This window comes from Indicator indicator, chromosome 23, assembly GCF_027791375.1.
Source record: "Indicator indicator isolate 239-I01 chromosome 23, UM_Iind_1.1, whole genome shotgun sequence".
Lineage (NCBI taxonomy): Eukaryota > Metazoa > Chordata > Aves > Piciformes > Indicatoridae > Indicator > Indicator indicator.
The window spans coordinates 6,806,287-6,821,864 of record NC_072032.1 but is presented as its reverse complement, the minus strand read 5'-3'; the positions used below and the strand labels follow the sequence as shown (position 1 = coordinate 6,821,864).

The window sequence follows — 15,578 nt, the reverse complement described above, 5'->3', positions numbered from 1 at the left end:
GCTGCTCACAACTTGCCTTGGGTTTGTAGAGCCACTTTCTGAACCTATTCATCATCACCGCGGCCACTGCCACGGCACCGCCGCCGCCGCGCGTTGCCACGGGGCTGCTGGCTCCCCGCCCGCGCCGCTCCGGGGACCGGGACGAGCCCTGCCCCTCGCCGGGAGGCTCCACCGGATCGCCGCCGCAGCCTCCTCCTCCTGCTCCTCCTCGTCGTCCCTCGTTGTCGTCTCTGGCTGCCACTGCTCCCCGCTGCTCCCGACGGCAGAGGCTGCAGCCGCTGCGGAGGCGCGGGAGCCGCTGCCCTCAGCGCAGGGACCGGCCGCCGGCAGCCAAGGTTCCGCGCCGCGCTGACAGCCCCCAAAACATTGCGCGGCCGGCAGCGGCGCCCTCTAGACGCATGCGCAGGGGCAGGCCCACGCGTGCCCTCCCCACGAGCTCCCGCGACCAATACGGTGGTGGCTGGGGGCGGTCCCACGGCGGGACGGCCCCGCCCCCTCGGCCGCTCATTTGCGTAACGCGGGCAGGGGCGGGGTGAGCACGTGCTCCAGCGCGCCATGCCCCCACAGCCGGCGGCGCGAAGCCCCGGTGCATGTCGGGACTCGTAGTGCTCTGAGTGATCGGGCTGAGAACGAGCCGCACCTCAGGCTCGTCAGCCTCTGCCTGTGGAAATCAGCCCTGCCTGGCAACAGTCTGATCAATTTCTAGCCGCCTCCGAGTACAGAAATACACAGGAGGCGGAGGGATTCCCTTGCCAACGGGGCCAAACAATCCCGCCATCTTTTACTCCCGGCCGGGTAGTTTTTTGCTTACGACCAGGCCGTTCCGCAGCACAGTGGCCCGTGTGAGGGAGAACTACAGCTCCCAGGAGCCCTTGCGCTCCTTAGCAACCGTGAGGGGCCGCCGGCGGCTACAGCGCGGTCTCCGCGTCCGAAGAGTCCCCCGGGTCGCTCCCGCCGCGCTGAGAGAAGGGTGCCGGGCTCCGGCGGCGACCAGCCTGGGCAGGCGGGGGCAGCCAGGTACAGGGCTGGGCAGCGCCGGGTGTCTGAGGTAACGGAGGCGGTGGCGCCCACGCTGGGGCCCGGGGTGCTGCACCCCTGCGCCTCCGGGGCCTCAGCTGGCAGCAGGGGAGCTGCAGTCGGATAGGATACCTCCGAAAACAGAAATGTCAAAGATGTTCGAAACTGTCAGGTGCTTCTGATCTTAGAACTACTTCACTTTTGTATTATGTGTTTATAAACACAATTTCAACAAATCACCTGATACAGAAGCCTTTTCAGGTAGCATCTTAGGGATCTCTTGACATACTTGCAGAATAAGAAATATGGAATGATGTATTTTATTTTGTAGATGTTTGTACTGCATTTCATTTCTCCTGTTAGCTGTTCTGAGTAACGGTGACTTTGAAATCTGCTGTTCTGCATTACTGCAGGACAACTTCTCTACAAGCCTATCAACACACATAATGCTACAACTGAAGAAGGCATGAAAATTTAATGATTTACTGTATTTATAGGATTCTCCATGGGGAAGATGGTCAGCCATGGAAAACATATTGCAGTAATAGTCCAACAGCTTAACAAATTTAACCCTGAAAATCAGAGTGTGGAGATTTTTTTGAATGAAACAGCTAAGATGTTGCAGGTATATTAAATTTCAGTTTATCTTACATAACTAACTTGTTCTGCTATGTGTTTTTAAATATAAAGATATCTGTTTTCTAGCATGTTGTTGTAACTTTCATAGATTTTTCTTTCTTCATTCATGAATAAATTCCAAATTTCTTATGGTTGTCACCAGAGAACAAAGAAGTAAAGACCAGAGGGGTTGAAAAACTGCTTAAGTAGCAACAGAAAACAGGAAAGCAACAATCTTCTAAAATGGATCTGACAGTGATGGGGAAGACTTCTCTTTCCCTTCTGACTAAGCTGGTTTTTAGTTTCCTGCCTAATTTACTCTTTCCACGTAGATGTCAGCACCATCCATTTACGAATGCAGTTCAGAGGGTGACTCACAGCATCAGCTCTTCTTACTTTGAGGACATAAATGACCATCTGAACAGTGGGACGGAGGGCAGGTGACAGTAAATAAACTGCCTGATTTTAAACTAGTAACACAAGTAACCAGACCAAGATTTGCTAAGATGGAGCTATATCGGCTGAAGCAGTTTTCTGACACAGTCTGTCACCTCTCCCTTTCTCTTTGTCCTCGGTGACACCCTGACTTGTGCTGATGCAGCTACTGGATTGAATCAGCTTTAGAAAATCACTAAGGGAAGACAGTCATATTGTTTAGACTGCTATTGTTTGTGCATGCTATGTATTATCAAACTACATTGTTGGAGCCCTGATTCCATGCTGCAGCCTTGTCAGATCAGAATTGGGCGATGACATCAGCAAAGAATAAGATGCAACAGGCAGAATGAAACCCAGTTGTGAAGTTATCTTGATAGCAAAGGCAGGCAGCTTTCCTTTTGTGGGCTAGAATCTATAGAGAGTTGCTCAATGGAGTAAGTGGGTTGCTCAGTGGAGTAAGTGGACTAGCAGAAGAATTAGTGACAGCATTCCAGAGAGTTGATTTGCTAGACAAAGACTGGATTAGTTAAACTCAGGAACGAGACTTTTAGTACAGCAAGCCAGATAATTTTGAAACACTACCTTGGATTTTTAGGTACAGAACAACAGAATCGTAGAACGGCTTAGGTTGGAAGGGACCTCTGAGAACATATACTTCAACCCCTCTGCCGTGGGCAGGAACACCTCTCAACTAGAGCTGGCTGCCCAAGGCCTCAGTTCATTTTGAGGAAAGATAAAGATTTGTATCAAACTGAAGAGTCCCAGGCATTTTTCTTCCCTTTTCTTCCATCCTTCCTTCCTCCTGTTAGAATCAAGCTTTTGCTATGATAACAAGAGACAGATTTTCACACAGAAGTTACCATGCAATGTTTGTGCCTTTATGCAAATCACTCAGTGCAATGATTTGCTTCAGCTGGAGCCACAGGATCAGACCCACCATATTGGCCCTTATAAGTCACATCTACTGAAATGCTAACTTCTGTAAAATCAGAACCACCACCCCAAAATCACTGGTTTACTCCTTTATCCCTCTCATGCTGATGGCAAGATGGAGCTGTTTGTGAGCTTCCCATTTCACAAGAACATGGTGTCCTTTGGCATAACTCTTCCTAGTTCTCATTTGTGTTGGTTCAGCTGTGTCTCACACATGCCTACTCAGCTGTGAGCAAAATCCCCAAATGTCAAAAGTCACAGATTAGTTTTAAATATGAAAATAATGTGATGCAAGATTATTTCAATACATGTCATGGAAAAAAAATCCTACTAAATTATACAAGTCTAATTTGTATTATTGGTCACTGCCAGACATGGAGGTGAGAATCTTTCTAAGGAAGGGATGCAATCTGATTTTTCTTCAGTGCCCCACTCTTGTCATTTAATACTAAATACAAGGGCAAATAACATTAACTGTGGTCAGCATTAGCACATGAAGATGTAAAACCTAGCTTGTGATCGCAACATAGATTGTAAACAGCAGAAGCAGGACATTCTGCTACTGATATCTGAAGATCCCAGAGGTTCCCCCCACTGAAATTACTGGAAGCATTTTTACTGACTTCAGAGTTCTGGTGACTGATTCAAAACCCCACGAAGTCAATAGGAATACATTCATATCTAAAGCATTCTGATTAGACCCTTGGAGAGGACTAGCACTGATCTCTGAAGCACTATAAATTAATCAGACTGCATCTGCAAAATGTGCATATTCTGCCCAGAAGTAGACAAGTTCAGTATATACTACTGCTCATTTCTCTCTGGAGGTGAAAGCTATTTTATCTTTTAATCAAATATTATCTTCTTTCTAAAATGTTTGTTTCACCTTAAACTAAATCTTTATCCTGAGAAATATCAAATAGAGCACAGCTGATGTTCCTTTCCTTCCTCCTCTCCAGAAACAAGAGCTTTTCCTTCTCTCATTACCCATCTCTTTCTAACCTCTCTGGCCCTTAAACAGGTCTCATTGTAACCACCCTTACTACCATCCACCTATGGTGGCAAAGCTTGCTTTTTCCAGGTACTTCTCTGTTTAATTCATGCTATTCCTTGAACCAACACACCTTGGAAATTGTTTGTTATGTAAATATATGTGGGTATGGAGACAACTATATGGAGGCATTATTCTTGTCCAGTGATGGTGCAAAAAATGGATGAATCCTGGCTTTTGAGCAGGAATATGGAGAAAGAATTATGCTTCCTCTGAGTGACAACCTGGGGAGATACACTAGGAATCCTCCTACATGATTTTTTACATGTAGAAATTAGAACTGTTATTTATTTGCTCAGTCTTGAAGCCTTATATAGCATCATACATCAGAAAACTCACAGAGTTTCTTCCAACAGCCTCTGAGAATACCTTTAAACTCAAAATGAATCACATTAGGGAAATAAAGCACTCAAGATGCTAGCAGTTAGCCTACTAGGCAAGGTGAGCCTCTCATCTGATGTATTACTGCCGTTCAATTGTTCCCACATCTCAGAGCTGTGGCAGAGATCATACATCAAATGTGGACTACGTGTTTTCAGAAGATGCACTTAGCTTTTTTTTTTTTAATTCTTGGCTACCCTCCTTAAGTCAAAGACTCATTACTGTTTGTCATTTTGTCATAGTGTGTCTGGCCTTTCTCAATTCACATAATAACAAATTCTTCTAGGCCTGATTTTACTGCAGTGTTTAAAAGTGTTTCATACTAGAAGTGTATCTTATTAGTAACAGATAATACTTGGGTTATTCATGATGACTAAAACTCTGTAAAGTTTAGGAGCATCCAAACTTTTAAAAGGGATTATGAGGTATGATCCAACTGGCACGTGGTGAGCAGCTGATCCTCCTTTTTCTCTTCTGTGGTATTACATGAATACTCTGAATGACTGGGAGCACTGCTGGACAAGAAACAGTCTGCAGTGACAAGAACCTGGAATTCACAGGTTTAGTTTAAACGAGTCATGTTCTCTGCTTTCCAGTACCTGAACTGCCTCCCAGTACCTGAAGGGATCCTACAGGAAGGCTGGGGAGGGACTTTTCATAAGTGAGTCTAGTGACAGGAGAAGGGAGAATGGTTTGAAGCTGATGGATAGCAGGTTTAGACTGGATCTTAGGAAGAAGTTCTTCAGTACAAGGGTAGTGGGACTCTGGAATAGGCTGCCCAGGGAGGTTGTGGATGCTTCCTCCCTGGGCTTGTTCAAGGCCAGGTTGGATGAGGCCTTGAGCAGCTGAGTCTAGTTGAGCAGCATCCCTGCCTACGGCGGGGAGGTTGGAGTAGATGATCTTTGAGGTCCCTTCCAACCTGAGCCATTTTATGATTCTCCTGTATTAGGTTACAGTAGCAGTTGAGTCTTCTCCATAACCCTGCCCAGCTTCTCCCCTCAGTTCAGTCTCCCTAGGCAGCACAGCCTTCAGCAACAAGGAACAGGTTTCCTTACAGCTTTCACAGTGAAAGCAAGTGAAAGCTTGCCTTGCTTTCACTAAGGCAAACTCTTAGTGAAACTTTCTTGTACTATTGACCGAGTTAATCATTGCTCATAGCTCAGAGACTTCAAATTTTCTTTGCATTAACTGTTGACATTCACACATCAAGGCCTTTTAACTGAATGTGTATGTCAGCAGATAAACTGAAAGTTTAACATTGGGGAAGGTTACATTTTGCTTAACAGGGGCCATTAATTTGTAGGCCTGCCCATATCTGATAGCACTGGAAGTGCGTCAGCCCTACCAAAGGCTCTGCTGTGCATTATTCATGTTTTCCAATTACTTCACAATGATTGTACTTCTTTTTGTACACAGCTAACGTTTTCTGCCCAGAATACATTAATCAGTATTAATTTGATATCTCTCTAGACTCTTAACGTGACAGATGAACAATTTGTGCTGGATACCCTAGCTGGATGCATACAATATAAATCCTTACTGGATGTGGTAGTCAATGCCTTTTTTGTTCAGGATGGGAGATACTGCCTGGCTTCTGAGCGTAATCTCTATACAGGTAAGTTTTCTTCAAAGCACCAGATGTTTACCATGACACTTTAAAATAGATGATTTTAGTAGTGCAGGTCTTAATGTTTTATTACATGTGAAGCATTGTCATTGTGCCCAGTGCACTATGAAGTACAGGAGCATTTCCAATGGTCTTAGGATGTAAAGCCTAAAACCCTGATTTAGTCTGGACTCTGACAGGTGTTAACTGGAGTTTTACCTGGGAAAATTCTGCAGATTAGGTAATATGCAGATGGAAGATGGCATCAGTGGCTGCAAAAAGTATCTTGGAAGATTAACCATCACTAAAAAAAACGTTCTTCAGTGATTTCTCTTTATTCTCTTCTATGCAACCTAGCACCTCTGCCATTCAGATATGAAATGGTGTAACACAGCTCTGCCTGCCGAGGAACACAGCATGTCTCACAGTAGGAAGGCAAGATTGCCTGTATCCATACATAAAATTCTTCATAACTGATCATCACAATGACATAAATAGACTTCAGTCTGTCTCCATGGATGAGGTCCATCATTTTCCTTTTGTTAGTTACATGGTTAGCATCCGTTACTATACAGCTATATCTGATAGTATGAGCTACTTAATCAGAGTAGTTGCTACTTCCCAAGTTAATCCAAGCATTGAGAAATACATTAAAAAGTAATTTAAAAAATATTTCTATGCTATGCATTCAATATGCAGACACTAAAGTTGATTCATTAAGTCCTCAAATGAGTTAGAATGACAAATCACACAGGCATTGGTTCCCCAAGTCAGCTATGTTCTGAGGCTTTGTGGGCGCATTCCAAAGTCAGTCAATTTAATTCAAAGTGGTTGAAAATTACCAAAAAAAACCCCACCCCATATTCAATATATCTACATTTTATGTTTTAAAAGCTACTAAATTTTTATGTCAATTCTGATTATTCTGTCCTGATCTGGAAAGGTATAGAAATATAAATCAAACCACAAATGAAAGAGAACCTAAACTTTCAAAGAAGAAATTACTAGTATATTGAGTTTATTCAAAATGGTAATGCTTCATTGTCTCCATTTCTCCAAAGCCATGTTTTTCAGTGTCTGGGGCACATAAATTATACCTTTAAGCTGAGTGTTGCTATAATTGGATTGTCAGGACTGGTCCACTCAAAAGCCTCCATTAATCATAGGCAAAGGGTAGAGCCAGGACAATTTTCCTTTATCAACAAGTGGAGAGTCTAAGGTCATTGGCTTACATTGTTTTAAGCTGCTTGTGATTCCCTTTAGCCAAGCTGCATTGACACTTAAATGATCAAAGCTGCTTATAAAGGCTGTTGCTATGTGTGAGCAGATTTGAGTTTAATAAAGCTTCTAGGAGATAAACGTATATTCTGCTAAGGCTGCTTAAATATGTTGCTATGTGAAAGCACAAGACTGAAGCCTATCGATAGCCTGAGCTGGCTGCAGACATTGGTCAGAATTTACTGATTTTATCACTACTGTTTGCTGGCAGCTAAAATACTGCAGTGGAAGTGAAGCCTCGTTGATCAAAGTGAATATGACCAAACAAAAGCTGCTACAGGAGCTCACGAGCTTTACAAGCCTGCAAAAACATCACAGCACTGACTGTGCCTCTTCCTGTATCAAACTGCATCCCTGCCAAGGGTGCAAAATTCAGGGGCGGATTTCCCAGAGAAATTAAAAACTGGGGGCTTTTTCTAATTCAGATATTGAAAAATTCACTAACAAAACTCTCTTTAATGTCTTTTGCTCACATTAATTTTTCTCAGAATGAGCTTTCTCACGCTGACAATTGTCAGTGTCAGCTCTCTGACTATATGAGAGCAATTTCCAATGATGTAATACTGTCAGAAGCTTTTCAATCATATCTCTCAGAATCATAGAATCACAGAATGGTTTGGGTTGGAAGGGATCTTCAATATCATCTAATTCCAATCCCCTGACATGGGCAGGGACACCTCCTACCAGACCAGCTTGCTCAAGGCCCCATCCAACCTGCCTTTGAACACTGCCAGGCTTAGAGCTTCCACAGCTTTTCTGGGCAACCTGTTCAGTGTCTCACCACCCTCATGGGGAAGAATTTTTTTCCTCCTGTCTCATCTCAATGCAGCTTCTTCCAGACTGAAGCCATCACCCCTCCTCCTGTCACTCCATGCCTCTCCCTCCTCAGCTCTCCTGTAGCCCCCTTCACATCCTGGAATGTTATTCTAAGGTCTCCCTGGAGCCTTCTCTTCTCCAAGCTGAACAGCCCCAACTCTCTCAGCCTGTCCTCACAGCAGAGGTGCTCCTCTGGTCATCTTCATGGCCTCCTCTGGATACACTCTAACAGTCCCATGTTCTGAATTAAAACTTGTGTTTAGCAGCCATCCAGTGAACTAATTAGAAGAGTGCTTCAGGTTGAAATTCCCCCATCTGTTTTAACTTGGCTGTGTGGGTGACTGTACTTGCCCAAGAGAAGAAACACCAGGAAATTTAAGGAAGAATGAAAATATGCATGTAGGGATTGACAGAGCTGCTTATTGTAGTGGTGATGTTGTCATAATGAAATGGCTATGGAATCATGGCAAGATCCTCCCTTTGGCCTTACAGGTTTCCAAACACTGCTACAGGAGATCTCCCAGTTTTGCAAGCAGGTATTTGCAAGCATCAAAAGCAATTAAAGCAACAGCCTAAATTCCAGGGCATGCTGAATATAGGGTGTAGGTTTATTAATACTTCCTGATGCATTTTACATGTCTGTGTCTTTTGATAGTTATTTGTTACCTGGCTACTTTTTTTTTTTTGATAGTTATTTGTTACCTGGCTACTTTTCAACTTGAGGAGCTCGGGTTTCAGCACTTCAGCAGAATTGTGAGATCTCTGGACACTGTAAAAATGCAAAAGGTAATGAAAGTGAAAAACATTTAAAACCAAGTAATTAATGATTTCTTCATTTGATTAATCAGATTATTTTTCTCAACCTTCAGGATAACTTCAATTGGGAAAATTTAAATGACAACAAAGTTCTGCCTCTCTGGAGTCACATATTCGTGGTTTTCTTCTAATTCTTGTGAAATTTTTAGAAATAGAAGAATCTCCTCTTTCAAAATGGGTGATATTACTGATTCTCTTAAAAGCTGTGTTATAAAAAGGGGCAGTGGGATAAACTGAGTGGCAACACTTTCTTGCAAGTTCTGTTTTCATAGGCAAATAGGCTAAAAATCAAATTCCTAATGATGCAGCATACCTAAACTTTGATCATCTAGATGTTTCAAAGCATGGTCCAAACACTGCATTTGAACAACAAATATGGAATTCAAGAGACAGGCACATTTTAGTGATTAATACTCAAAAGGCTAAGGTTTATCCCTGTACTGATTACTTGGAATGTTCATCTGGATGCCAGTGTCTCTTTAATGAGAGCAGTTCTGTGTAACATGTGCGGGAGAGGGGAGGTCCTGTTGGCTGCATAACCTTTCTAGAAACATTCCATTCCCTTTGTTTTGATGGGCTTAGTGTGGAATGGGTTTTATTCATTCCATTCAGACACAAAAATGATAGATTGCATTAACTGTTAGAAATAACAGGGAAGTGGCTGGAAGAATTATCATAATCTGGCAGCCAGACTAATCACTCTGTCTAAAATGCTCTTCCAGCCCCTTTTGTGGTAAACATCTCAGGCACCAGCCACTGGATTGGATGTATCTTGAGCACATTCAGCTAGCAACACATTTTTCCCACCTCATGCCAGCTATCTCATGTTGATTCCATTCACCTAGCTTTAGATGGCTTAAGAGTCAGTGCCCTGATGTTCTATTGCAGATAATTCCTCCCTTCTTGTCTGGAATAACTCTCTTCTGACAGGGAAGTGCTGCATTATGTAATGGCCTGCACCTGCTACTTTTTTCTTGTAGATGGAACATTTTTTGCTTAATATCTTATCAGATCCTCATCACCATGGTACCTAGCTTTTCTTCTCCTGCATCAGAAGTTCTTTATCTCCAAAGTGATGCTAGATTATATTAATGCACCTGCAGCAGAAGATTTAGAAGCCTTTGGCAGTCTTTGGTCCCCCCAGCAACATAAAAAAACAAGAGCAGAAGGCAAATCTGCAGCCTTAGCAACAGAAGTTATCAGAAATTTGGGATTCTCCTTTAGGATGCTGACCTGTAGATGTTGCCTGCTTGTTGTCTCTTGAGTCAACTTGAGATGCAGAAAGCTTACGCACATTTATTTACTTAGAATAGATTTCCTTACATTAAAAACTAAATTTTTCTGAACATCACAGCCAGAATGGAATTTTCTCAATCATGCAAACAGACTTTATTCAAATGGTCTTCAGCTGAGTGAGATCCATTTGTGTGAGCAGACATTTCTCTGAAAGGACTGCATGATAGAATCCAGACAAAGGATAAGGAATGAGTTTCTAGCCCAATACTTAGCAAACACCACTGAATCTGGAAGCACGTAAAACCAACTTCCTTACAATTCAACATTTAGTTTGTAGTCATGCTTTTAGAGATGAAATATCTTCTTTTGAATCATGTGGAGATATGCCAGCACCTGCAGTTTTGGGGAAGAGCAGAAGTATCTAGACAAGAATGGGAATCCAAGGGGGTAATGCTCACTCAGTCCCTCAGTTGTTGATCAGTCTTTTGACTCTACCAAAAGCACAGCAGATCATAGAATCACAGAATGGTTTTGGTCAGAAAAGACCAAAGCCACATCCAACCATTCTCTAGTCCTGCCAAAGCTGGTGCTAAACCACGTCCCTCAGCATCAAATCTCTTGTGTCTTTTCAGCACCTCTAGGAACAGGGATTCAACCACCTCCCTGGAGATCCTGTTCCTGTTTCTGAGAATCCTTTCAGGGAATAAGTTTTTTCTAAGATCCAATCTAAACCTCCTCAGGTGCAATTTGAGGCCATTTCCTCTCATCCTATCGCTTGAGAGAAGAGACCAGCACCTATCTCATGATGACCTCCTTTCCAGGAGTAGCAGAAAGTGAGGTGGTCTCCCCTCAGCCTCCTTTTCTCCAGAAAATAAGACTAAATTTACAGGTTAATTCCTTGGAAATGCTCACATCAAGACAATAGATTTCAAGCAGCAGGGTTTCTACAACTCTTGAACATCAGCAGCAAACACCTTGAGTCAAATCTGAACTGCTTATAGCTGGATTAGTCACAAAGCTCTGAGCCACCTTGGACCTGGCACTACATGTGAATTAACAAGCTCCTTGGTAGTCCTCCAAAACTAAAACCTCAATGCAAAGACCTGTATGGCTCTGTGGAAGCCAACCCAAGATGGGGCTGATGCCAAGTCTGAACTAATAAACTCTATAGTCTCCATCTGAAGCTTCTCAAATGACTGCACAGTGCTTTCCAGCCTGGCTCCTAATGTCAGTGTTATTTAGTGTGCTCTTTTCTGATACTGCCATTATTTCAGCATGATGCTTGATTGTACTTTCATTTCCAAGAATTTTAATGAAGAAGTTCAGGTTCAAGTCTGGAATTTTTATTGCTGTAAGTGATACATGCTGCATCTGAGTGCCATTCTTCAAGGCTTGGTTTCAAAAGGCCATTTGAACAGTTCAAGCTTTAAAGAAAGACTCTTGACCTTCTGGTGAACTCCAGTAGGAAACAAAGTTCAAATGTTAGTTGCTATTTTTTCAGCACATAGAGCTCTACAATATGCCAAATTTCAGTCTTCTAGTTTAATGGGAATATGCCAATTAATTGTATTTCAGTAAAAGAAGGAACCACATTGTACAGCTGTTACTGTAGTTCTCAGCAGTTCTGTCTAGATCCCAGGGAGCTGAAAAGAACTTAAGTAACTCAGGTGTAGTGCCAGACCTGACACATTCCTGGGCTCTAGAATTGTAGAATCCTAGAATGGTTTGGGTTGGAAGGGAGCTTCAAGATCATCTACTTCCAACCCCAACTGCCATGGGCAGGGACACCTCCTACTAGACCAACTTGCTCAAGGCCCCATCCAACCTGGACTTGAACACTGCCAGGCTTGGAGCCTCCACAACTTCTCTGGGCAACCTGCTCCAGTGCTTCACCACCCTAATGGGGAACAATTTCTCCCTCATGTCTCAATCCATCTTCTTCCAGATTGAAGCCATCACCCCTCACCCTGTCACTCCATGCCTTTGTCAAAAGTCCGTCTCCAGCTCTCCTGTAGCTCCCTTCAAATCCTGGAAGGCTGCTTTAAGGTCTCCCTGGGCCATTTCTCCTCCAGGCTGAACAACCCAACTCTCTCAGTGTGTCTGCATAGGAGAGGTCATCTAACTATAGACAGTCAGGAGATGATTGTGGGTATATTAGACTCTGCAACTCTGCTGTATAATTATACTAAGATCAGTGTATTTACAGTAGTAATTTTGAATAAACCCTTTTGTTTCACAATATTGAAGGAGATTGAAGAAGCATCAACACATCCCCATGCTGTAGGACCTTTTTTTAGGCACTAAAAATATTTTAGTACCTATTAGTGTTTTACAAACTAGGGCTGAAAGACATGGGCTGTCCTAAGAGAACTAAGAGAAAGCTACAAATACTGAGCACCTATGATTATAATTACAGGGTAAAATACCAGCAGGTTCCTCAGCAGTGTTTGTAGTTAAAACAACTCTCTTTTTGTAGTCTTTATATGCACCATACCTTCAGTATTCCTATTTAAAAGTACCACTTTTTAGTTCCTTAGATTCTTCTTCAATACCTTGTATTTGAACACATGGATAAAAGATGAATGGAGTCATTTCTACGATTCACTGTATGTAAAAGAGAACTGGATTGATCCACTGCTAAGGTAAGCAGCACCTAAGTAGTCTGTGGCCACCTCAAAGATCAAAAGCTGAGGAAAGCTTCCCTGTAAAGTTGTTTGTTGTTAAATTTTTTCTTCTGTTGGAGTCATTCTGATCCCTCTTTGTCTCGTGAAGTTTTCTCTAGCAATTATAGAATCACAGAATCTAGAATGGTTCAGGTTGAAAGGGACCTTAAAGATCCATCCAAACTACCAAAGGTGAAATAAAACAGTCCAACCAAATCATGAGTACGGATTCATAGGTCAATGTTATTAAAATCGAATGGCTGAATCATAGAATCATAGAATCAAGAAAGCTGAAAGAGACCTCAAAGATCATCGAGTCCAACCTGTCACCCTAAACCTCATGACTATCTAAACCATGGCACCAAGTGCCACGTCCAATCCCCTCTTGAACACCTCCAGGGATGGTGACTCCACCACCTCCCTGGGCAGCCCATTCCAATGGCCAACCACTCTCTCTGTGAAGAACTTTCTTCTCACCTCCAGCCTAAACCTCCCCTGGTGTGTCCTCTTCTTCTGGTGCTGGTTGCCTGGGAGAAGAGACCAACCCCCTCCTGGCTACAACCTCCCTTCAGGTAGTTGTAGACAGCAATGAGGTCTCCCCTGAGCCTTCTCTTCTCCAGGCTAAACACCCCCAGCTCCCTCAGCCTCTCCTCATAGGGCTTGTGCTCAAGGCCTCTCCCCAGCCTCGTTGCCCTTCTCTGGACATGCTCCAGCAATTCAACATCTTTCCTAAACTGAGGGGCCCAGAACTGGACACAGTACTCAAGGTGTGGCCTAACCAGTGCTGTGTACAGGGGTACAATGACCTCCCTGCTCCTGCTGGCCACACTATTCCTGATGCAGGCCAGGATGCCATTGGCTCTCTTAAAGCAGTACAGAATTGAACCTGTGCCAACCTCATACACTGTGTGCAAGTTTGTATGAAAGAAAAAAGTGAAATAAACTTGAAAAAATCTGGTTTTGTTTAAAGATGGCAGCCCAGAGTACAGCAACTGATTGAACAGCTCACAAAGAAATTAAGCAATCGTATTACCACTGTCAAGACTCCTGTGGTCACCCAGCCAAAGGAATTTCATCTGACTGCACCCAAGCAACGTGCCATTCCTGTACCTCTGCCAAAACCAGTGCTGGAGAAAAGGGTACCTGTGAGTATTTTAGGCTTTGACTAAGTTTTATGTATGATTGGTGGGGCAATTAATAATCTCTGTTAAAATCATTGTAGAAAATCTACAACTTTTGACAGATCACCAAGGATTTTTGCAATATGCTGCTATTCTTCTTTCTTATGTCCATGAGATTATTATAAAGAGTCAGTTTTCTTTTTAAAAGGCCAAACTAATTTTTTAGTTGTGGAACCGAACTGTAAGCCAAACAAAGGTAAGGTAGAAGGTTGGTTCCTCTATTTATATTGTGACTCTTGGAGGTAGAACTACACAATGGGTGCAAACTGATGCCAACATTGACACAAGTGTTTCTGGTAGTCCCTGGATTAGTAGGATGTTTGCTTTGAAAGCAGGTAAGAAAAGAACAGTCAAATGAAAATTTTTATAAACTTAATTTTTTTGGTGAATGAGCTCTCATTAAAATACATTGCAAAGCAATTTCACTGGACTTGAGGTTTGCAGCTCCTCCTTGAGGGTGCAATTCTATTCCTTTCTGTGTCCAGATATAAATAAATTCCATTTATTCCTTATTGTCCATTTTAGTCTTTTACTGTGCCCAGCTTTGGAGCCCTCAACACAAGAAGAACATGGAGCTGTTAGAGCAGGTCCAGAGGTGGCCACAGAGATGATCAGAGAGCTGGAGCAGCTCTGCTATAGAAACAGGTTGAGAGAGTTGGGGTTATTCAGCCTGGAGAAGGGAAAACTCCAGGGAGACCATAGACCAGCCTTCCAGTCCCTGAAGTGGCTACAAGAGAGCTGGAGAAGGACTATTGACAGAGACATGTAGTGACAGGATGAGGGGCAATGGCTTTAGTCTGGAAGAAGCTGGATTGAGATTAGATAGGATAAAGAAATTATTCCCCATTAGGGTGGTGAGGCACTGGAACAGGTTGCCCAGAGAAGCTGTGGAGGCTTCAAGCCTGGCAGTGTTCAAGTCCAGGTTGGATGAGGCCTTGAGCAAGCTGGTCTAGGGGGCTTAGAACTAGATGATCTTTTAGGTCCCTTCCAGTTCAAACCATTCTAGGATTCTACAGTTCTATTTGTATTGATGTTGAATCTCTAAAATTAAGGTTTTTCAGATTATATTTATTGCTCCCATATAAATGAGACTGGATTTGTCCTTGAATGCTAAGCTTTCATTTGATTCATTGCCAAAGACACTGATTCTGTTACACTAGTACAAATCAGAGACATACCACTAGTTTTAAGTTGGCTCTCTGGGGCAAGGCAAACAGGATTTGGGGTCAAGCTGCTATGACTAACCTAATAAAGACTTCAAATTAATCTATATTTAAATTCAGTGAGAAGTGAGCTTGCAAGTCATAGTTTGGGGCATTATCTGCCACCTTGTATTACCACTTCAGCTTTTAACTAATACATGTGTTGAATGCTCTTAGGACCCATTTACATCTTGGGATGGCAGAGCAATTTAATGGTAGTGTGTTATAGAGTTAATGGGATTTTACATTGGACCAGCTTAACACCAGGCTCTGAGAAATTGTGTTTAATAACTACTTAATCAGTATAGGAATGAGTCATATTGCTGTCATTTCAGTACCGTT

General features: G+C 42.9%; 1 protein-coding gene across 1 annotated transcript in view; it reads left to right on the top strand.

Moving 5' to 3' along the window:
• Positions 1 to 1,522: 1,522 nt before the first annotated feature.
• Positions 1,523 to 15,578, top strand: part of CFAP99 (cilia and flagella associated protein 99) — a 36,688-nt gene continuing 22,632 nt past the window's right edge. The window contains exons 1-5 of the mRNA XM_054391675.1: positions 1,523 to 1,642; positions 5,909 to 6,053; positions 8,830 to 8,924; positions 12,720 to 12,832; positions 13,824 to 13,998. Coding sequence (XP_054247650.1) covers positions 1,523 to 1,642; positions 5,909 to 6,053; positions 8,830 to 8,924; positions 12,720 to 12,832; positions 13,824 to 13,998 — 648 coding nt within the window. The remainder of the gene's footprint in view (positions 1,643 to 5,908; positions 6,054 to 8,829; positions 8,925 to 12,719; positions 12,833 to 13,823; positions 13,999 to 15,578) is intronic.